General features: G+C 40.3%; 1 protein-coding gene across 1 annotated transcript in view; it reads left to right on the forward strand.

Moving 5' to 3' along the window:
- LOC143018054 (sacsin-like) overlaps nucleotides 1-25,657 on the forward strand; it is a 164,337-nt gene that overhangs the window by 99,846 nt on the left and 38,834 nt on the right. The window contains exon 6 of the mRNA XM_076173103.1: nucleotides 15,560-16,353. Within this exon, the coding sequence (XP_076029218.1) occupies nucleotides 15,560-16,353 (794 nt within the window). The remainder of the gene's footprint in view (nucleotides 1-15,559; nucleotides 16,354-25,657) is intronic.

The raw sequence follows: 25,657 nt of genomic DNA on the forward strand, positions 1-25,657 counted from the left end.
TTGAAGCAAAGAAGAGAGAGAGGAGACTTGATAACTAAGTATAGAATCATGAAGGCATAGAAATTATTGATAGAGGATCTAATGAAATGGGATAGTAGAGATACAAGAGGACATGGAAAGAAAATTAAAAAGACAATTATAGAAGGGACCTGAAAAAGCACAGCTTTTCCCACAGGATAATAGATATTTGGAACAAGTTAGATGAAAATGTGATGTGTGCAAAAACGATACACGAATTTAAAAATAGTCTAGATAAAACAAGATATGAAGATGGGACACCATGAGCATATCTCCCCTTCCTGTAAAATACAATTGGGTAAATACAACTAGGGGTCCTAGGAGTAATCATCACCAAAAAAATGTCACTAGATAAGCATATAAATAAAATGGAGAAACGTACAATTTGTTGAGATCAATAAAAGTGGCCTTCAAATACCTGGTTAAGGAAATGCTCAAGAAAATATTACAAACACCTATAAGGCCTAAACTGGAATATGCAGCGCTGATATGGTCACCCAGTACAAAAAAGAATATAAGAAAATTAAAAAGAATACAAAGAGCAACGACAAAGTTGGTCCCAACACTTGCAAACCTGACATATGAACAAAGAGGCCTACCGGCTCCGGCGCTTGGCCTTCGAGCCAAAAATTCCATAAATCAATCAATCATATGAAAAGACTGGTCAAACTGGAATTGCCATACCTAGAACAAAGAAGAGAATGAGGGGACCTACTAACCATCTACAGAATTATGAAAGGAAAAGAATGCCTTGATAGAGAGGATTTGTTAAAGTGGGACAGAGGAAAAACAAGAGGACATGCAATGAAACTCGAAAAGGATAACTAAAAAGACCTGAAAAAGAAAGCTTCCCACACAGAGTGATATATATTGAACAAATTCAATGAAGAAATAGTGTGTGCAAACACAATATAAGAATTTTATAAGAATTTAAGAACAAACTTGATCTTGTGAGATACAAAAATGGGTCACCATGAGCATAGCTCCCCTTCCCGTATAGTACAACTAGGTAAATACACACACATACACTTTTCATTTCTCTCCATATATAAGAAATATATATGGAGAGAAATGAGAAGTATAGGAAAGGAAGATTGATGTACAACAAAATGGACTTTGGAAAATTAAAGAATTTTTTTCAGAATGGAAATTAGGAAAAATTCTACATGGAAGAGACAAAAGTGGAAGAGAAATGGGAGATCTTTATGGATAATTATAATGAAGGAGTGAATAGGCATGCACCAAGACAGAAACAAGATTGTGCATGAGGTGCTGATTCAATAGAAGATGCAGTGAGGCAAAAGACAGAATAGATACAGCTTGGAAAAGATGGAGAAAAGATAAAAAACCTGGAAAATGGCAAATATATATAAACTATAGAAATGAGTGTGTAAAAGTGCAAAGAGAGGAAAAAAGGAACTATGAAAAAGACATTATAGAAAAATGCAAAGAGCAACCCAAACTATTCTACAGATATGTGAATGGTAAGCTTAAAAATAAATAGGAAATGGTGAAACTATGCCAAGGTAATACAGAATACATAGAAAATCTAGAAATGGCTGAAGTCACGAATAATCACTTCTAGTCTGTTTTCACTAGAGAGAAGGTACAGCACAGTACTGGGACAAAGGAAGTGAAATGTGATTTTCCCCTGTGAGCAAAATGATAACACCAACAGAAATAATAGAACGTTTAACAAACCTTATTTGCTAGGAAATCACATGGCCTGGACAGAATTGCCAGTTGGATTCTAAAAGAATGCAAAGAAGAACTAAAGGACAAAATATATAACATAATAAATAGCTCACTTAATGAAGGAAATATGCCAAAAGACAATAGACTGAAAAAATGCCAACATTGTGCCAATATATAAAGGAGGAAACAAGGAAGAACCAACTATAGACCGGTCTCACTAACAAGCACAATAGCCAAAATTTGTGAGAAAATTATCAAGAATAGATGGGTAAAACACCTGGGAAAAAATAATGTAAACCCAAGACAATTTGGGTTCAAACAAGGAAGATCATGTACCACAAATTTAGTCTGTTTATACCCAAGACTAATATAATACAAGAAAGGGATTGATGGGTTTATTGTGCTTTCTTGGACTTGAAGCTTTCAACAAGGTACCACACAAATATTATTATAAAAAAAAAATTGAAAACATTGGAGGGATACATGGTAACCTGCTAAACTGGATGGAGGACTTCCCGAATGGAAGAAAGATGAGAGTAATACTCAAGAGAAAAATATTCAGGTTGGAAGGAGGTGATTAGTGGAGTTCTGCAAGGATCTGTATTGGTACCAATAATGTTTGCCATTTACGTGAATGTTACATGAGCTTCTATGCAAACAACACTAAATTGTAGAGGAAAGTAAAAACCAAAACTGATTGTGAATCACTACTGGAAGATCCAAGTAAGGATTGGAAGTGGAGTCAGAAATGGGAAGTGGAATTCAACATTAAAAAGTGTAACATAATGGAGTTCGGAAAAAGTAAAGACAGAATATCAGGACAATATAAAATTGGAACTAAGGAGGTAAAGAAAGTGGGAACTGAAAAAGATCTGGGAATAATTATCTCAAACAACTTGTCCTCTGGTAAACGAATAAACAAAATTGTTGGAGAATGCTATTACTTGCTAAGATCAATAAAAGTAGCGTTTACCTATTCGGACTAAGAAATGATAAAAAAAAATATTAGTTGCACTATCAAGGGCCTAGACTAAAATATGCAGTGACATGATGGTCACCCAGTACCAAAAAGAATATAAAGAAAATTGGAAGAACCCAGGGAGCAACCACAAAAATGGCTCCAGTACTTCAAACTTGTTAATGAAGAGAGACTGGCTAAATTGGAGTTACAGACTTTGGAGCAAAGAAGAGAGAAAGGTGACCTACTGACCATCTATAAAATCACAGAAATGCATGATAGAGAGGTCTTGTTAAATTGGGACAAAAGAAACACAAGAGGACATCAAAAGAAACTCAAAAAATATAGTTAAAGAGATCTGAAGAAGAACAGTTTTGCACACAGAGTGGTGGACACTTGGAAGAAACACTATGTGAGAATGGAGCCTTTATTTGTATGACATTTCACTTCTTACAGCTTTTTCAAGTACATAGTTGTGATACACATGCTTAAGATCAAATAAAAGGAATGGAGGGAACTGGGAAAGAAAGAAGTAGGGGAGGGGAAGGAAGAGGAGGAGGAGAAAGGGGATTGAATACTGGGAGAGGTAGAGAAGGCTGGCCCAAATGTCCACAGGCAAATTTTTCACAAAGGATGGTTTAAAATTTTGTTGGCCATGGATATTAAAGGAATTATGTAGAGTGAGATGTTGAACATGCTTCTATTTTGTTCAATAGTGTTGGTTCCTTGTATGACCACTGCTTCCAAACACTTCCTGCGGATCTTGTCTGGCTCTCATATCAGCAGCTCTGCATTCTTTCAGTCCATCAGGTGGTTTTCCCTGTACATCTCACCCCACATAATTCCTTTAATATCCATGGTCAACAAAATTTTAAACCATCTTTTGTGAGGAATTTGCTCGCGGATGTTTGGGCCAGCCTTCTCAACCTCTCCCAGTATTCAATCCCCCTTCTCTTCCTCCTCATCCTTCCCCTCCCCCTACTTCTTTCTTTCACCGTTCCCTCCATTCATCTTATTTAATCTCAAGCATGTGTATCACAACTATGTACTTGAAAAAGCTGTAATAAGTGAAACTTCGTACAATAAAAGCTCCTTCATCACATGCTGTATAACTTGTCAGGCTTGTTGGCAACAATGGAAAGACGCTAACATTTTTAACATATTCAAAAAGAAAGGCAACAGGGCTGTGTGTGGCAACAGCAGAGGCATCTCCCTCCTTGCAACATCTGGCAAGGTGTACCAAGATTCTTCTCTTCCGGCTCCTGGATCACATTGCTGAAAAGGTTCTACCAGAATCACAGAGTGGCTTCAGAAAAGAAAGAAGCACTGTAGACATGGTGTTTGTTGCTAGACAACTCCAAGAAAAGGCCATTGAACAACAAGAAGATCTCCACATGATCTTTGTTGATCAAGCCAAAGAATTTGACACTGTCAACAGAACCCTGCTCTGGGAAATACTGAGGAAGTTTGGCTGCCCCCCTACCTTCCTGGCAGTACTTGGATCCTTCCACAATGGATTAATGGCCAGAGTGGTAAACTCAGGCTCATTATCAGATCTGTTTTTTGTAGGAACTAGTGTAAAGCAGGGATGTGTCATTGTGCCCATCCTTTTCAATCTCTTTGTGGCAGCAGTCATGACAATTGCTAAGCAGAACATCAGCCCTGCAGATGGTGTCCATATCTCTTATCGTTTAGATGGCAGTCTATTTAACCTACGTAGACTGCAATCCAAGACACTTGTCACCGCAGAGGCAATACATGAACTGCAATATGAGGATGACAGCTTTTGTTAGCTCTTCCCCAAATGGGCTACAAGGAACTATCAATGCTGTAGCTGAAGCCTTTTCTCAATCAGGACTAGCCATTAATGTTCAGAAAACGGAAGTCCTCAATATGTGTCAATCACCTCCTGCCGAATTCCTTATTAACAACCAGCCTTTGAGAAATGTAGAAGAGTTTACTTGGGATATGTCCTAAGCAGCACAAATGACCTCACAAGTGAAGTGCAACGGCGGATCGGACTAGCTTCTGCATCTTTTGGGAGGCTATCTCACAGAGTTTTCATGAATAGAGACCTCACCATCACCACCAATAGTTCAGTATATAAAGCGGTCTGCCTATCCATCCTGTTGTATGGAAGCGATTCATGGGTGCTGTACCAACATAACCTGAAAAAAATGGAGGCTTTTCACACCAAATGCCTCCAACATATACTGGGTGTGAAGTGGTGCCATAGAGTTCCACACAGAAATTCGTAGCAGAGCACGCATTGACCCAATTGAAACTATTATATCTCAGCATCAACTTAGGTGGTTGGGTCACACCATCCGAATACCTGCAGACAGACTTCCCCACAAGATACTTCATAGCAAATTAGCTGAAGGTAGTTGCAGAGTAGGAAAACCCCAAAAAAGATATAAAGATCGTATGAAAACGACTTTGAAAAAATGTGCTATCTCCTTCAAATCTTGAAGACCTGGCCTCCAACAAACAAGGTTGTCATAACATCTGCCACCAAGGAAGTGAACAACTGACCACCAATATAAATAGGACTGCAGAACAATAACGTCTTCGGCGTCATGCTCCAGAAAATGCAGAAGGACACTTCCTTTGTAACATTTGTGGTTTCATCTGCAAGTCCAAAATTGGACTAATTAGCCATCAAAAAGGCCACTGACCATAGTAAGCCACCAACTGAAGTCGAATGAAATCACCAACACATTGACACATCTCTACTCATCTATCATCAATCTAGGCATGGAGTGAGGCCATCGTCGTCTGCGATGGACTTCTATAAGCAAAAAATATATATATATATATCTCTTAGATAACACATTTTTAGAGAAAACTGTAAGAGACACTTGGGAGTGCCAGTGAGTCCTGACCTTAAATCCAGGAAATTGTGCATTAGCACCAGGAATAAAGCAAACAAAGCATTAGGTTGCATTGCTAGGATGATTAAGAATAGAAGTGCAGAAGTAATTATCAGACTATCTAGCATTACTAGGGGTGATCAGAAAGTAATGACAGTCGGACTCGTAGCTGAGAGACTATAAGTGTTGGGGGGGCGGGGAGCAAGGGGCAGCAAGTGTTGCCTGTTGTTACATGTTTGAGCTTGTCGCTGTTTGTCTAGCTTACATTTTATCGTTGTGCTGTGCGATTGAGTCATTGTTGGTTTGCCTCTCTAACCGGAAACATGGATTTTTCGAAAGAAGGCTGCAGATTCTACACCTTCACAAGGTGGAAACTCGGGAAAAAGGCAACGGAGATCAGAGAGGAATTGTTCCAAGTTTTTCCCGAGTCTACTCCATCACTGGAAACTGTTTCCCGCTGGATTCGAGCTTTCGCAGCCGGAAAATTGCAGTTAGAAGATGATCATCGTCCTGGCCGCCCTCGGACATCCGTGACCGAAGCAACGACGGTCCGTGCGCGAGCCATCATTGACGAAGATCCAACTGTTACTCTTCGATTCTTATCCTTGGAGCTCGGTGTCAGTTATGGGAGCGCACATGACATCGTGCATGAACACTTAGGGCTGAGGAAGAAGTGTGCTCGATGGATACCTCATTTGCTTACGGAAGAGCAGAAGAGCGAACGGATGCGGATTTGTCGTCTATGGCTGGCTGAATTCGAGCCAAATGGTCCGAAACGGTTCTCAGATGTAGCTACCGGAGATGAGTGTTGGATTTCTTTCTTCACCACCAGAGACAAGCAGTCTAACATGGTGTGGTTGAGTGATGAAGAACCTCGACCTCAGATTCTGAAGGAAGGATTTCGCAGCAGGAAGCGCCTTTTCACCATCTTCTTCATTTCACAAGGACCAATGTGTGTGGATGTAATGCCTCAACAGTGTAATATCACAGCCCAGTACTACACTGATAACGTCCTTCCTCGAGTCCTGGAATATCAGGCCAAGACTGCACCAACCCGTCGCCGATCGCGCCTTTTGCTGCACCATGACAATGCTGCCCCCCACAAAGCTCGCCTCACTGTGCAGTTCCTGGAGCAGCAGGGGATCACACTTCTCCCCCACCCACCCTACTCGCCTGACCTTGCTCCCTGTGATTTTTGGTTGTTTCCAAAGATCAAGGGTGCGATCGCAGGGAAGCTGTTTCATCGCATCCAAGATCTGGCGCGAGCAGTCAATTCAGAGCTACGAGGTATATCGGCTTCTGAGCACCATGAGTGCTTCATGAAGTGGCGAAAGAGGATGGAACGTTGCATAGAGGCAGGAGGGGAGTACTTTGAAGGAATGTAGGCCACTATCTGGATTTACCTCTGTACCGTGAAAATACATGGTATCACTGTCATTACTTTTTGATCACCCCTCGTAGTTAGACCATCCTTGACTATGCAGTATGGTTTTGGTCTCTGTCTTATAGACATCAATTCACTAGTATCAGTACAGAGGAGAGTGACAAAATTTATACATGGGCTCAGAAACTTTCCTTATGAAGAGAGGATTAGGCACCTTAACTTGTGCACTCTGGAAAGACAGACTGTGGGATGATCGAATAGAGGTGTGTAAGTGGATCAAAGGCTTTAATAAGGGTGACACAAACAAGGTCTTCATATTAAGACAACAGGGTAGGAGTCACAGTAATGAATTTAAACTGGACTACTTTAGATTTAAGAAGGAAAAGTAAGAATTGGTTTACTAATAGGGTGATCAATGAATGGAACAGACCTAGTAACCATGTAGTGAGCGCTGAAACTATTATTATTTTTTAAGAAACATTTAGACAACTTTATGGATGGGGATAACAAGTGGTAATGGGCATGGAACTGCCTAGTGTAGACCTCATGGTCTCTTGCAGTCTCCATCATTCTTGTTATCCTTCACTCTTACTCTTCCCATGGCTTCTTCTTGTACTCCTTTTCTCTTATTTAAGCAGTTAACTAAGGACCTTAAGTACTTTTCCTCATTCTTCATCAAAACTTTACTCTTCCAAGAAATGATCTGATATTCCACTAGTCTCTTCCCAAAAAATATGTACATCCAAAACTCTTCCTACTCTTTTCCTGGTTACTACTGTGTAGTTCATTAAAACACTATCTACTACCCTTTCATCCAACACCTCCCATGTGTACTTATATTTGACCTTTTTCCTAAACAGTGTTTTCATTAACTCTTTCTAGACACATCTCCAGCATCAACTCTCCAGCACAGTTTTTTTTCCTGGCACTCCACACTTCCCAACCATTCTGTCTGTTGGTTCATCTCCTACTCTATCATTGAGATATCCCTTTCCTCTACACATTTCTCACTACTAGGCCCATATGCACTTACAAAGACCCACATCTCCCTGACCAGTTTCACCTTCACATTAACCTTGAAGAAACCTTCCACTCCACCACATGCTTGCCTATCTCATCACTTTATAATATAGCCAGCCTTTCTTTCCCATGTCTTTGCCTCACAATGACACCCTCACCACCACCCTCCCTTTCAGCTTAATTTCACTTAATGACAATACATTTATATTCTCACCAATATAATGCCTATATCTTCCCTTATATTCTTATCTGTACCACACTCATGCACAAAAGACCTAAGCCTCAGGGACCTGGTTGGAAAACTTCAAAGACATACAAGTCAAATTCTTGCATGCAGCAACAGATACCTTGGTATGATGATTGATGCATCACAATACTCGCATTATAAAATAGAAAGTCAGTGCTGTATTAATCGTTCTCTTCAACTAAGTAATGATATAACACAAAACGTGATCAAGCCAGATCACAGAATTCAGGGGTCACATGGCAACAACTACATACATATACCAATGGCTATTTTCCCTTAAAGGGGTGGTAGCAAAAAACAAAGGCATAGAATCTACTCCCACCCATTCCATCCCCACGTATTCCACTCCCATTCACCCCCCTCCATCCCTCATCTCTTGGTTCCTTCTGGATGACAGATCATCCCTATATCTCACCACCACAGCAAGGCCACTTCATTTAATCAATGACCCCCTCTCTCCATCCTTTCACGCAGAAAAAATAAGACTTGGAGAAATCCCTTTGCGCTGCATTAAATTATTATTCACACATACTCCCTCACCCCCTATTCCCCACCCACTCCCTTCCATGAATCACAACTTCATTCTTGCACAACCATTCTCCATTCACCCACTATCATCTGCATTTTCCATTCTTCAACAGACATTCCCTTTTTTCCAATGCCACTTTTACCCCATTCATCCTTCTTGTCTTTGGTTTCCCCTCATGTTCACTCCTTCCACCTTTGCCTTCCACAATTCTTTTACTAATCTTGACTCATTCTTTCCATGTGTCCAAACCATCCCAAAACTCTTTCATCAACCCTATCTCTCAACTCCCTTTCCTCATCCATTCTCCTCCTCACCTCTTTGTTTATCACCCTATCCAGCCAAGTAATCAGTATAATACTTCATGGACACCTCATCTCATACATGTTCAAGCTCCTCTCTTCCTCTCTTAGTTCCATGTTTCTGCCCCATACAGTGCTGATAGCACATTCACTCCATTATACAATCTCCTCTTAGCATCCATTCCCAAATGTCTATTTCTTGTTAAAAATGTTAATCCCCCAAGGCATTCCCTCAATCTACATTCTACCTCCACATGCACTCTTCCCATTCCTGCCACATTCGCATCCAAGGATCTAAAAATATCTATTTCCTCTAGTCTCTCCCTAAATACTCTCTTCCAATTTGCTGCCACTTTCTGCTCTTGTACACCTCGTCACCTTACCCCACATTTATCTTAACTTCCTTCTTTAGCCCACCCTCCCAAAATCTCGCTAACTTTCTCAATCCCTCTTCTGATCCTACTACAAGATCAGTGTCATCAGCAAACAACTGTCCTATCTCCTACTTTCCTCCATTTTCTTTAACCATCTCCAATCCCCAACGCACTACCCTTGCAGTTATATCCTGCACCACCCCATCCATGTATAAATTGAAGAAACAAGGCAGCATAACACATCCCTGATGAAGCCCCACCTTTACCTCAAACCACTCGCACACTCCATTTCTGATTCTAACATAAACTCTAATACATCATACATATACCAAGGCTTTTTTTCCCCTTACAAGGGAGGTAGCCAAAAAGGAAAAGGCATAAAATCATTCCCACCCATTCCATCCCTGAATACACTCCAGACCCCTCCACCCTCCCTCCTATCTTAGCACCTCCCGGATGGCGGGTCAAGCTCTCTAATACTTAAAAAACACTTGACTACTCTTAAAAGTTTTCCCTCTATTCCATATATCTGCAGTACCTACCAGCCTTCCTGTCTACCCAATCATAAGCCTTTTCCAAATCCATAAAAGCCCAAAAAACATCCTTCCCTTTTCCTAAAGCTTTCTCCATATGTCTTACCACAAAAATCTGATCCATGCAACTCTTACCTTTCCTAAAACCACACTGTTCTTCACCAATTACTCCCTCTGTTCCTCTCCTAATTGTCTAATCAAGACCCTCTCATAAACCTTCCCAACTACACTCAACAAACTGATCCCTCTGTAACTACTACACTCGCATGTCCCCTTCTCCCTTGTAAAGTGGAACTACACAGGCACTCCTCCAGTCTTCCGGCACTACTTTTAAACAAACATTTAATAACCTCACCAGCCAGTCCACCACAACTATACAGTCGACTCGCAGTTAACACAAGGGTTACTTTCCTGGAGATGTCGTGTTAATCAAAATAATTTATAGTTACATTAGAGATAAAAGGTTGTTAGGAATCACATTGGTCCACTATTATCTGCTGACGGTGAACTTGAATATTCAAATGAAGGAATGTGTAATATTTATTTTAGCTCTGGATTCATAAACAAAATACCTCAAATTGAACTCTGAACTGGAACCTGTGAAAAGTGTAGGGTAAACTTATTATGGTAGATATAACAAAAGAAAAAAATAAAAGGTATATAGAGAAACTAAGTTAATAAAACACCAGGGCCTGATGGCATCCAAGAATCTTAAAGGAAATGAGAAATGATATTGTTCCATTAGAAATTATTTTCAAGAAATCCATCATATCCAGAGATGTCCCAAGAGAATGGAAGCTAGCTAATGTTACTTCCATATTCAAAAAAAGGTGACAAAAAGAAACCAAATAACTATAGGCCTATAAGTTTTGACTTCAATTGTAGGAAAAATAATGGAAACTATCATCAGAGATGCTATCGAACATCATTTAGAAAGTAACTGTTTGATGAATGATAGCCAGCATGGTTTCAGATGGAAACGTTCTTGTGTGACTAACTTGTTCGAATTCTACAACATGGTTATCACGAATTGTGACAAAAGAAACAAAATAGATTTAGAATATCCAGACTTTGCAAAAGCTTTTGATACTGTCCCCCACGAAAGACTACTTACTAAATTAGCTTCACATGGAATAAGAGGTAGCCTATTAAGTTGGAATAATAATTGGTTGAATGATTGAAAACGGTGTTGTTTTAAACGGAAAAACTTCTAGATGGAAAAACGTTACAAGTGGAGTTCCTCAGGGTTCCGTTCTTAGGCCACATCTATTCATAGTATATATAAATGATGTAGACCATGGACTAAAATCTTCAGTTTCCAAATTTGCTGATGAAACAAAACTGTGCGAAATGGCAAATGATCACTTTAACCAATAAGATATTCTAAAAGATTTGGGTCAATTAAAGCATTGGTCTGAAAAGTGGCTAATGAAATTTAACACAAGTAAATGCAAGGTAATGCACATAAGTAAAAATAACAGTAAGTACGATTACAAGTTCTTTGGAAATTCATTAACAAAAGTGGATAGTGAAAAAGATCTCTGCATAATTATCAGTAATGATCTCAAATCATCCAAACAGTGTATTTTAGCCTCTGAGAAAGCAAATTAGATTCTAGGAGTGATTGCGTGATCAAAAGTCCATCACTCATTAACAAGCTATATAAATCGTTGCTTCATCCACATTTGGAATATGCTGTTTCCATATGGTCACCGAATCTCATTAAAGACATTGACACACTGGAAAAAGTACAGCGGTGAGCCACAAAACTGATTCCAAATATAAAAAATAAATCGTATGAAAATTGACTAAAACGTATGAATCTGTTTTCCCTAAAAAAGCGTAGACTCAGAGGTGACTTATACAGGTCTTAGAATTCTAAAGGGAATTGACAACATCAAAAGTGACAAAATTTTCACATTGAATGAGAATCAGACAAGAAACATCTCAAACTGTCTGGAAATAGATTCATTTAAGAAGTGGGTAGAAACAACTTTGCCAACCGTGTAGTTAATGAATGGAATAAACTTCCTACAGAGGCAGTGCAATGTAGTTCATTTTGAAGCAGAATCATTTAGGTAAACATCTAAGCAAGATAGTTTGAAGCTATAAGAATCATTTAGGTTAACACCAAAGCAAGATGCTGTAATGATTATGATTTATTTTATATATATATATATATTTTTTTATCATTTGTCTGATTCTCATTTATTATTAGTTATATGTCAATTTATCATTTACTATTTACTTGTTTATTATTTAACTATATGTATTTATGTATTTTATTTGTTATTTACATTATTATAGTTTTTATTTATTCATTATTATTATTATTATTTTTTTTTTTGCATCTGACCTAGATATGGACCAAAAGGTCTCCTGTTTTCATTTTCCGCCTTTGTAATCCTTTGTAAAATTGCGTTAGTTAAACATATTTTTACCATAGGAAGTACGGTACTGGTAATATGGGGGGTTAGGTTCCTGCACACCGGGAATGTCTTGTCTATTTTGGGATTTTGTTACTCTGAACTTGAACAAACACACAATTAATACATTTGTAGGTTACAGAAATGACAAAAACGCACATTCTTTGTATTTATTTGTAGTACATATTTTGTATGTGCACACGAGAACAAACAAAATTGGTTTACTATTAATTGTGGGTTGTTGACATAGTTTTCTTTTTTGTTTTGGTGTAGAACAGAAAATGAGAGTTTACAATCTCTAAATTATTCAATTCTCTGTAACAATTTTTCAAGCTTTTATGACTTATGATAATAGTCCATACATTTAAAAATTAGTTTACCATTAATTGTGGGTTGGTGACACTGCTTTCTTTTTTGTTTTGGTGTAGAACAGAAAACGAGAATTTACAATCTCTAAGTAAATTATCCATTTCTCTGTAACAATTCTTTTATGACCTATAATCATGGTCCATATATTCAAAAATTTGTTTATCATTAATTGTGGGTTGGTGACACCATTTTCATTTGAGATATGGTGTAGAAACTGAGATCAAAACTGAGTGCAGGAGATTGACCGCACGAGGCCCTCTCTCTCAGTGCTCTTACCACCAAATCCAAATCGTGTTGTATCGAAATTGTCGTGTTGTTTAAATAATTTTCCTTGAAAATAAACTCTTGTTGAATAAAAAAAAATGTGTTAAACTTGTGTTAATTGAGAGTAAATTTTTTTTTTTTTTTTTTACACCCATCCAACCCAGGTGCCTTGCCTACTCTCATCATCTTAATAACTACCTTCACCTTATCTGTCTTATTTCTCCATTTTCCTCATGACTCATTTTCTTGGCACTTCCCACTGCAACTACCTTTCCCTTCCTATCCTCTTTCATTTAGCAACTCCCTAAAGTATTTTGCCCATCTTCCTCACTGCCTTCTCTTCCATTATCATCTCTCCATCTGCACTTTTTACCTTATCTACTCTACTTGATTCGCCTCTTCATCCCCTCTTTAATTTCTTTCCAAAATTGTTTTATTACTTTACAAAATTTCTGACATACTTCTACCCCATTTTACATTTGCTCTCCTGTTTGCCTCTTTTAACTTATGTTTAATTCTCTTTTCTTTGCACCTCTCATATGATTCACTCATACTATTTTGTAACCAATCTATGGAAGCTCACTTTTTCTCCTCTACAACCATCTTTGCTTCCTCATCCCACCACTCGCTACCCTTCCTTCTATTTTCTCCCATCTTTGCACACCTTGTGCCTCCCTCCTTGAACCATCCCCATTCATCCTCCACTCCTAGCTCTACTATATCCTTCACTCCCTCCCACTCCTCTCTCAGCTTTGTCTTGTACTCCTTATCCTTTTTTCTCATAGCAGTTAACATCAAGCACCTCCCTACCTTCTGTCCTTTTTGTCTTTCTCCATCTATCCTTTACTCTCAAATTACCTTCTACCAAAAAATGAAATAATGTTACCTCACTCTCTTCCCTTAGAACATGTACATCCTTAACTCTTCCTATTATACTCTGGGTTACTACTATATAGTCCATTAACACTATGTCTACCACACTCTCCCATGTGTATTTGTGCTTGACTTTCTTCTTAAGCACTATATTTGCTATCATCAACTCTTTCTAGACATATCTCCAACATCAGCTCTCCACTACGATTTCTTCCTGGAATATCACACTCGACCACTCTGTTGGTTCATTATCTACCATAACATTAAGGTTTCCCAATACCACTACATTGACATTTCTCCCTAATCCCTCTATGCACTCATTTAAATTCATCCAAAAAGCCTCCCTTTCTTCACACTTTTCACTACCAGGCCCAAATGCACTTGCAAAAATCCACATCTTCCTTCCCAGTTTCACCATTCTCCACATTAACCTTGAAGAAACCTTCCATTCCATCTACCTCTTCACTTATTAGTATAGCCACTCCTTCTCTCCCTCATCCTCTCTTCACTCATGAGATCCTTCCAACTGCACTCTCTAACTCAAACTTGCCCTTCCCTTTCAACTTGGTTTCACTTAAAGTCAGCACATCAATCTTTCTCTTCACAAAGCTACTACATATCTCCTCTCTATTACCCTCATCTGTACCACATTTACACACATTAAAAGACATGTACTAGTTGGAAAACGCCTCCCAGACCCTTTTATGTCTTTAATTTTTTTTAGGAATGTCTCCTTTGGGACTATAGGGAGAAGGATACCTAGTCCTATCCCCACCCCTTATTTGTTGCCTCATACAACTCGAGTAGAAATACTTTGTGGCAGTATTCTTTTCCCCACCACAGGGTTCAGGAAAATGAGGAAATAAATATTCAGAGAAATGATATTGGACAGTAACGAGAGTGTGGGGATAGCATAATGGAGGGACAGTGACAGTGTAATAAATTATTTCAATTTCTCTATGAATAGAGGTTTCCTCTATCACAGACAAAATTATGTGTGGTTCTGGTCCACAGGGATGTCCAATACAGATCCTGAAGTATCAGTTGCATACTACTTATAAGCTATTAACCCCACAATAACATGCAACCAATGCAAAACACATATAAATAGCAGGAACCTAATTCTACATCAGAACCCTAAACACAAAAAAACTACCCTGGTAGCACACTACTTTTTTCTAAACATTTATAGCAGCCTGTCACCTATACCACAAAACATCCAAACGGAAGCCCATACATTCAGATTCCTAAACAAACCCTTTAAGAAAGACCACTGAATTCCATACTCTAATAACCTTCAGAGAAATCCCATCCACACCTGGCAAGATTCACACTGACATGCCTGTGGTCATGAAACCAGCATGAAGACAATACCAACACAGAATAGGCCTAGTCATGGATTCAAACTGTTCCACAGGGACACAGAACAACTTGATCTATAGTGCTACACACTAATGCTTCCCAAACAATAATACAGCATATCTTCCCTAAGTTACATTTGGTCCCACCCCGAAGCTGTTCCTGGTTTTCTGAAGGCCATAAGTTATGCAAGTGAGACCAGGTTCAGTGGATTGATAACTGAATCTGAAATTAAGTTGATTGGCAACATGGGGAAAGAAAATATTATTTGGTTTTATCTGAAGAAAGAACCATGACTATAAATTTGTTTCCATTAAGAAAGAATTTTATCTTTTCAGATTATGTTACCATCATTAGTGGAGACAGCGTGCTATTCATGGATCCAAGTGAACCAGAGCTTACTATGTGTCGGAAAACGAACTTGAAAACACTCATAAAATATGTCTCTGAGAGTGAATGCTTAACAATTTGGGGAAATGTCCATCTAAGTAGAGAACATCTTCTCTCTGGAATATTCCCTGGTACTATATTTTGGTTCCCATTGCGGCAAAAGCTATCACAGTTGTCAAAAACTGTATACACTAGAGAAAGAGTTGCTGACCTCTTTGCGTCATTTGGTGCAGAGCTCCCATTCACTCTGACATTTTTGAAGTCACTGGAGTCTATTGCACTTTTTGATTGCAAGTCTGTCAGTGATAAAAGTATCTTTCAACAAATCAATCTTGAAAGTAAGAATATAAGCAAACTGCGGAACCAGAGAAATGATTTTCTAAGAAAGCTTAATCATTGGCCCCAGGCAAATGCATTTCAAAACCTGATGTATACAGTGGAGATAAAACATACCAGTGGAAATGCACTTGAACGTCAGAAAATTTGTATTCTACACTACCTGCCAAATTTTTCTGAAATGCAGGACATCTGTAATGATGCTGAAAATGTTGGTCTTCCTTTGGTGGGTGTAGCTGCTTCACTAAATGAAGTGCAGGATGGAAAACTTTTTTGCTTCCTACCCTTGCCATTCAGTTCAGACAATAGCACCAATCTACCAGTTCAAGTGAATGGAGCATTTGTACTGGACCACAATAGGCAGCATATTAAGTGGAAATCTGAAGAAAATGGAAATCTGCCTGAAGTAAGTACTCCTAGAGTGTTGAATTATTCTATTCATTTTAAGGTCAATTGACATTAAGTTAAATGACCTATAACCAATTAATCCTTCCTCCTATGTCTGTATCACCATTGTCTGGAATTTATAACTATCCAGATTGTTATCCAGCTCACCAAGGTTGGGCAATGGTTAAGGGAGCATCGCATCGCTTTATAGAGTAGATGAACTTAAAATTTCAAACATGTTTTTAATGAATTTGAGTATAAGTACCCCTTACATTAGTGTATAATTTCTTGGGGGTATTGTGTTCCTCCCATATATATATAAAGCATAGTGAATATATAGCGAATCTCTTCTTACATATACCAATGGCTATTTTCCCCCTTATAAGGTAGGTAGCCAAAAAACAAGGGCATAAAAACCACTCCCACCCATTCCATCCCTACTACACTCCACTTCCCTCCACCCTCTTCCCTCCCTCTTCTTGGCACCTCCTGAATGACAGGTCATCCTTGCATCTTGTCCACTACTCTGGGTCGGAAGCAGTGTTGCAAGACAAAGCACATCGACAGCAAGATCATTTCATTAAATTGGCGACCCCCCTCTCTGTCGCCTCACACAGAAAAGGATATGGGGAGAAATCCCTTCAGGTTGTGTCAAATTTTTCTCATACATACTCCCTCACCCCCCATCCCCCACCCATTCCACCTCACAACATCATCCATATACAACCATTCTCCATTCACCACTGTTTTCTGTCCTCTCCTGTCCTTCCTCAACAGACATTCCCCTCTTCCCCAAATCCCCTTTTACTCCATCCATCCATCTCATCCTAGGTTGCCCCCTCATGTTCACTTCTTCCACATCTGCTTTCATACCTCTTTTACTACTAATCTATCTTTACTCATTCTTTTCACATGTCCAAACCATCCCAATACTCTTTCATCCATCCTATCTCTGAACTCCCTTTCCACCCCCCATTCTCATCCTCACCGTCCTCATTTCTCACTCTATCCAGCCTAGTAACTCCTCATTTCAAACACATTCAAACTCCTCTCTTGCTCTCTTATGTTCCATGTTTCTGCCCCATACAGTGCTCTTGGCACAATCACTCCTTCATACAATATCCTCTTAGCATCCATTCCCAAATGTCTATTTATCATTACATTGTTGAAAACACCAAGGCACTTACTCGCTTCTCTCAACCTACATTCTACCTTCACCTCCACTCCTCCCTTTCCTGCCACATTTACACCCAAGTATCTAAAACTATCCACTTCCTCCAGTCTCTCTCCCTTAATACTCACTTCCAGTGTGCTGCCACTTTCTCCCCCCTCATACATCTCATCACCTTTTACCCACATTTATCTTCATCTTCCTTCTTTCACACATTTTCCCAAACTTTGTCACAAACTTCCTCATTTCCTCCTCTGATCCTGTCATCTCTAATCCTGACACATGCTCTACTACTCTAATAAAAACTCTTGACAGATCGTAAAAGCTTTCATCCTATCCCATATATCTGCAATACCTCCCACAGTGTCTTCCTGTCTACCCTGTCATAAGCCTATTACAAATCAGTAAAAGCCCAAAATATATGATCTTTTCTTATAGCTTTCTCACATATCTGTCTTGCCACAAAAATTTGGTGTACACAACCACCACCTGTCCTAAACCCACACTGCTTCTCACCAATTACTCCCTCTCTACCTCTCCTAATCCTCTCAATCAAGACCCTCCCATAACCTTTGTAACTGCACCTAACAAGCTAAACCCTCTGAAACTACTACACTTGCACTACCTTTTACCTTGTAAAGTGGAACTATATAGGCACTCTTCCAGTCATCCAGCACTCTACCCTCTCAGGTGCTCTCCCAGTCCTCCAGCACTCTACCCTCTCCTAATCATTAAATAAACACACCAGCCAGTCCACTATCACTGTACCTCCTTTTTCAGATATTCTGCATGATATCCATCCAGACCAGGTGCCTTATCTGCTCTCATCATCATAACAACTGCCTTCACTTTAGCCTTCCTTATTTCTCCTCCATTTTCCTCACCCATCATAGTCCTTTTGTTATCACTTCTCACTGCAACTACCTTTCCTTCCCTATCCTCCTTCACATTTAGCAACTTCCTAAAATGCTCAGTCCCTCTTGCTCTTACTGGCTTTGCTTCCATTATCATCTCTCCATCTACACCTTTTACCTTTTCTTCTCTACTTGATTAGCCTCCTCTTCCTCTCGTAATTTCTTTTCCAAAACATTGTTTTATTACTTTCAAAATGCATCAACTACCAGGCAAAAATTGATAGCCAGAAGTGGGTAGTGTGGTACCTGAAAAAAAAAAGGCTCACCTCTATTGAAGAACAAAGTAGACTGCTACGAACAGACTCTCAGAGAAGGGGTGAGGGATGACTTTGACATCTAGGTATAGTGGTGAACTGATGAGGGAACTTGAGTCCCTGGGAAGAGCCAGTGATTCACCATGGATCAGGTGGAGGGTGTAATCATGCCTTTCATGGCAGTAGTGCAGCCAACCAAGAACAAAGTGCAACCAGTGTTGGATTTCTGAGAGCTGAACCAGTTTGTGAGGTGTCATACTGGCAATGATTTTGTATATGTAACGAGATCCTACGCAAGTGGCGCCAAATGAGGTGGGTGTCCAAAATTGTATATTTACAGACGGCTTCCCTACAAATTCGTTTGGCAATGAAAATATGAGTGCCAAATACCAGCCTCTATAAACATATAATGTTTAGTTGCTGCTACCAACTCTTGGCACTCAGGTCAGCTGTTATTTTCACAGGCATTTCAGGATTTACATTTTATTTTTGGTGGTTTTTCTCCACTCTACAATCTACCTTAAAACAACTAGCTCTGTAGATTCTAAACCAATCAAAGTTACACTTCCACCTTGTCATTCCACATATGTACTACTAAAGAAAGTACAGAAATAGATTGTGAATTGCTACAGAGAAATCTGAACAAGGTCTGGGAATGGAGTCGGAAGTGGGAAGTGGACTTCAACATTAAGAAACGTAGTACAATGGAATTTGGAAAAAGTAAAAAAAGAATATCGGGACAATATTAAATCGGTGTAAAGGAAGTAAAGAAAGTTGATTCAGAAAAGGACCTAGGAGTAACAAACACCAAAGATATGTCCCCAGACAAGCAGATAAACAAAATAGTCTGAGAAACCTACAATTTATCAAGATCAATAAAAGTGGTTTTTAATTACTTGGCTGAGATAATGGTAAAGAAAATACTAGTCACACTGATAAGACCATGATTGGAGTATGCAGTGATACTAAAGACACTTAGTTCAAAAAAGAATACAAGAAAAATAAAAATAATCCAAAGAGCAACGACAAAGATGGCCCCAACACCTTCAAAATTGACATATGAGCAAAGATTGGCTAAACTGGAACTACCAATGCTGGCACAGAGAAGAGATGTGATCTGTTGGCCATTTACAGGAACGTGAAAGGCATGGAAGTCCTTGACAGAGAAAACTTACTAAATTGGGATAGAAAGAATACAAGGGGACACGAAAAAAAATAAATAAAAAAGGACAGTTATAGAAGAAAAAAAATGCACAGTGGTGGACGCCTGGAACAAATTGGATGAAACAAGTGAGTGCAAACACAATACATGAATTTAAGAACAAACTAGCTGTTGCAAAATACAAAGACTGGTCACCATGAGCATAGTTCCCCTTCCCTTATAATACATCTAAGTAAATACACCCTCACACACCCTTTGCCCTCCTTCCTGCACTGTGACCTTTAACCCCATGCTAGGGGTGCCAACTTTGTACCCTGTCTGCACCACATTCACACCACACCCCCTTTTGATCTCAAGATCAACTATTTTTAGTCTCCTCCACTTCCTACTTGGAAATCCTGCAGCCATCTTGGAGGATGTCTGTCATGCTGTGGTCATCAGGGTGTCGCTCCTCCATTCACTACTGCTGATTCTATTATTCCTATTAAGGTAACACTTGCACCTTCTTGTTCCACACACGCATTGACGCACACACCCTTACACGCCCTTTGCCCTCCTTCCTACACTGTGACCCTTGACCCCGTACCAGGGGTGCCAACTATGCACCACATTCACTACATTCATACCACACCCCCTCTTGATCTTGAGATCAACCTATTCTTCATCTTTTTCGTCTCCTACACTTCCTACTTTGTAGTCTTGCAGCCATCTTGGAGGATGTCACACTGGTTGTTGGGGTGTTGCTCCCTCCATTCACTACCACATCATGACAATCTTCCTCATTTTCTCTGTTACTCACCACACAATGAAGATCCAAGATATGTTGCGGCACTCCCTCGAGAGAGATGTTGTTCCATGAATTTACCTCGGTTACAATCCCCCTCATCCACTGTGATGAACACTTGCCATCCTTTGGCTTCACCCATACCTCCTACCCCACCTGTACTGGAGCAGAGCCTTCTTCAGTATTGGCTGGTAGCACCAGCCCTACCTGGGGATGTCACCAATCATATTTAAGGTTCTCTGTGGAATAGAGTCTTCATCTTGGCCTGACCTAGGGGACATGTTATACCAGAAGACTGCCTCCATGGCTGGTATTAGTGCCCTCTCATCAATGGACTTATTTGTGCAAAGGTGTCATTCTACTAATCCATTTTCTCTCGGCCAGTAAGCAGCACTAAACATATCATGCTCCATTTGTCCAGCATTTCGTTCAGTGCTCCCGACCAAAACACAGTGCTACTCATCAGGACATGCACAGGACCCCATTCCAGAAATATCTCATTATCACCAGTGCAATTTCCTCACCAGTCCTGTCTTCAGGATCTTCATCATTATCCTCAGAGTTGAGCACAGCCCAAATCCCAGTCAGGTCAAGCAATTTTTTACCTTTATATTTTATTAGTTGGCATTTCCATAGTTTCTTTGCTACATGAATTTGTAGGAAAAACCTCCTGTAGATCAACAATCGTGGAAGCCCCCCCTCATTTGGCACCATTTGCATAGGGTCTCTTTGTATCAACAAAATCATCACCAGAATGACACCTCACAAACTCATCAATCCACTGCTATATTTCAATGCCAGTCATCCCTCACCCCTTCTTTGAGAGTCTGTTCATAGCAGTCAACTTTGTTCTTCCATAGAGGCGAGCCTTTTTTCAGGTACCACACTGCCCACTTCTGGCCATCAATTTTTGCATGGTAGTCTTCATCCCCAATCGTACAAGGTGATGTCTTCTTGTCAATGTCGAGCTTCGCGACACTGCCCCTTTTGGCCCTCATTGTCATTCGTACATCCATATCCGGCGTCAGACGGCTCCTCCCTCTCCATTGCATACTTGAGTCGCGTATTGCGCCAATCCTCACTGTCAGGCAACAAACATGTCTTTTCCAAGCTGTGCAATTGCATTTATTCCAAGCACCATGTCAATTCCCTGTATGACCATTCTAATAACGCTCTTAGTCGTATCAGAATGCCCTCCATCATTTCAACTTCCTGGTTGTCCTCACACTTTGCTTCAATAACGCTCTTAGTCGTATCAGAATGCCCTCCATCATTTCAACTTCCTGGTTGTCCTCACACTTTGCTTCCCTTCCATCGACTGTCATCAGGGCTACATCTCCCTGTCTGAATTCTATGATCAAGTCATCCTTTACAATTGTGGTTCAGCAGCCGAAATCTACTGGTGCTTTTGTACACCTTCCTCTCAACCAGACATCTACAATCACCATACAGATGGATACATCCTTACAATTCTTTGGCGGCTGCGTGCATAGCAGCTGGTCCTCGTCCATTTCCCAGCTTGCAGTGTCGAGCAATATGTCTAGACTCGTTGAATTCCTAACATATGGACTCGATCTCCCTATAATTCCTCACAGAGTGACCGTGGTGCCAACATGCATAACAACAGATCCTAGATGGTCCCATCATCTGCTGTGGGAAGAAAGTTTCTTCAAGGTTAATGTGAATGAAGGTGAAACTCTGAAGGGAGATGTGGGTTTTTGTAAGTGCATATGGGCCTGGTAGTGGTAGTGAAAAGTGTGTAGAGGAAAGGGAGTCTTTTTGGATGGATTTAAATGAGTGCATAGAGGGATTAGGGAGAAATGTCTGTATTAGTATTAGGAGACCTTAATTGTTGGGTAGGAAATTAGCCAATAGATGGATTGATTGGGAAGTATGGAGTTCCAGGAAAAAATTGTAGTGGAGAGTTGATGGTGAAGATGTGTCTTGAAAGAGATATGAAGATAGCAAATACAGTGTTTAGGAAGAAAGTCGAGCAAAGTACACATAGGAGAGGGTAGTGGATGGAAGGGTGGCAGAGTGTTAATGGACTATATAGCGGTAACCAGGAGCATAGTAGGAAGAGTTAAGGTTGTACATGTTCTAAGGGGAGAGTTGGGGAATATCAGATAATTTTTTGGTGGAAGTTAAGTTAAGAGTGTAGAATAAGTGGAGAAAGAAGGAAAGGGCAGAAGGTAGGGAGGTACTGAGTGACCTTAAATGAGAAAGAAAAGGAGAAGGGGTAAAAGAAGCTGAGAGAGGAGTGGGAGGTAGTGAAGGATAGAGAAGAACTAGGAGTGGAGGAGGAATGGGGATGGTTGAAGGTAGTCGTCATAAGGTATGCAAAGATGGTGTGTGGAACAAGGAGGATGGGAGGAAATAGAAGGAAGGGTAGTGAGTGGAGGGATGAGGAAGCAAAAAGGTGTAGAATAGAAGAAGCAGATTTTCATATATTTGTTACAAATTAGGATGAGAGAGTCTTATGAGAGATACGAAGTAAAGAGGAGAGAAGTAAAGCATAATATAATGGAGGCAAAGAGAAGAGCGATGTGAAATGTTGTAAGAGTATGACAGAAAATTTTGAAAGTAATAAAAAAGTTTTGGAAAGATTAAGTGAGGAAGAAGAGGCGAATCAAATACATACATATACAAAGGCTTTTTTTCCCCTTACAAGGGAGGTAGCCTAAAAGGGAAAGGCATAAAAACATTCCCATCCATTTCATCCCTGAATACACTCCACACCCCTCCCACCCTCCCTCTTATCTGAGCACCTCCTGGATGATGGGTCATCCCTGCACCTTGCCCACTGCCCTGGGTCAGAAGCAGTGTCGCAAGAGACAGCACATCCACAGCAAGCCGCTTCATTAAATCGGCATCCCCCCTTGCAAAAAAGGAGAGGACGGGGAGAAATCCCTTCGGGCTGCGTCAAATTTTGCCCACACATACTACCTCACCCCCCACCCACCCCTGCCCATTCCACCACATGCAATCACATCATCCATATACAACCATTCTCCATTCACTCCTGTCTTCTGTCCTCTCCCGTCCTTCCTCAACAGACATTCCCCTCATTCCCCCTTCACCCCATCCATCCACCTCATCCTAGAACGTCCCCTCATGATCACTCCCTCCACATCTGCCTTCCATACCTCTTTTACTAGTCTTTCTTCACTCATTCTTTCTATGTGTCCAAACCATCCTAATATTCTTTTATCAACCCTATCTCCCAACTCCTTTTCCACCCCTGTTCTCCTCCTCACCTCCTCATTTCTCACTCTATCTAGCCTAGTAACCCCCACCATACTTCTCAGACACCTCATCTCAAACACATTCAAACTCCTTCTCTCTTCTTCTCTTATGTTCCTTGTTTCTGCTCCATACAGTGCTGTTGGCACAATCACTCCTTCATACAGTCTCCTCTTCGCATCCATTCCCAAATGTCTATTTCTCATTACACTCTTTAATCCACCAAGGCATTTACTCGCTTCTCTCAATCTACATTCTTCCTCCACCTTCACTCCACCTTTTCCTGCCACATTTGCACCCAAGTATCTAAAACTATAAACTTCCTCCAGTCGCTCTCCCTTAATGCTTACTTCCAGATTACTGCCACTTTCACCCCTTGTACATCTCATCACCTTACTTTTACCCACATTTATCTTTAGCTTTCTTCTATCACATACTCTCCCAAACTCTGTCACCAACTTCCTCAATCCCTCCTCCGATCCTGCCACAAGTGCAGTGTCGTCCTCAAACAACAGCTGGCTCACCTCCCACTTTTCTCCATTTTCTTTAACCATCTTCAATCCCTTGCCCACTACCCTTGCATTTACCTCTCGCACCACCCCATCCATGTATAAGTTGAACAGCCAGGGCGACATAACACATCCTTGACGCAGTCCCACCTTTACCTCAAACCACTCACTCTCTCCATTTCTAATCCTGACACATGCTCTACTACTCTCATAAAAACTCTTGACAGCTCCTAGAAGCTTTCCTCCTATCCCGTATATATGCATAACCTCCCACAGTGCCTTTCTGTCTACCGTATCATAAGCCTTTTCCAGATCCATAAAAGCCCAAAAAACATCCTTCCCCTTTCCTATAGCTTTCTCGCATATCTGTCTTACCAGAAAGATCTGATCTACACAACCTCTACCTGTCCTAAATCCACACTGTTCCTCACCAATTACTCCTTCTGTTCCTCTCCTAATCCTCTCAATCAAGACCCTCCCATAAGCCTTCCCAACTACACTTAACAAGCTAATCCCTCTGAAACTAGTACATTCACACTTGTCCCCTTTTCCCTTGTAAAGAGGAACTATACAGGCACTCCTCCAGTCCTCCGGCACTCTACCCTCTCTCCAGCAAACATTAAATAACCTCACCAACCAGTCCACCATCACTGTACCTCCCTTTTTCAGACATTCTGCATGGCATCCATCCAGACCGGTGCCTTACCTGCTTTCATCATCTTAACAACTGCCTTCACCTCATCCTTCCTTATTTCTCCTCCATTTTCCTCACTCATCACTCATTTTCTTCGCATTTCCCACTGCAGCTATCTTTCCTTCCCTATCCTCCTTCACATCTAGCAACTCCCTAAAATATTCTGCCCATCTTCCCCTTACTGGCTTCTCCTCCATTATCATCTCTCCATCTGCACCTTTTACCTTTTCTTCTCTACTTGATTCGCCTCCTCTTCCTCTCTTAATTTCTTTCCAAAACATCTTTTTATTACTTTCAAAATTTTCTGTCATACTCTTACCCCATTTCACATCTGCTCTCCTCTTCGCCTCCTTTACCTTTTGCTTTACTTCTATTTTCTTTTCTTTGTACCTCTCATATGACTCCCTCGTCCTATTTTGTAACCAATCTGTAAAAGCTCGCTTCTTCTCTTCTACAACCTTCTTTGTTTCCTCATCCCACCATTCACTACCCTTTCTTCTATTTCCTCCTGTCCTTCTTGTTCCACACACCATCCTTGCACACTTTATGACTCCCTCCTTGAACCATCCCCATTCCTCCTCCACACCTAACT

Source organism: Oratosquilla oratoria, chromosome 34 (assembly GCF_046742065.1).
Source record: "Oratosquilla oratoria isolate Oo_2021 chromosome 34, ASM4674206v1, whole genome shotgun sequence".
Classification (NCBI taxonomy): Eukaryota; Metazoa; Arthropoda; class Malacostraca; order Stomatopoda; family Squillidae; genus Oratosquilla; species Oratosquilla oratoria.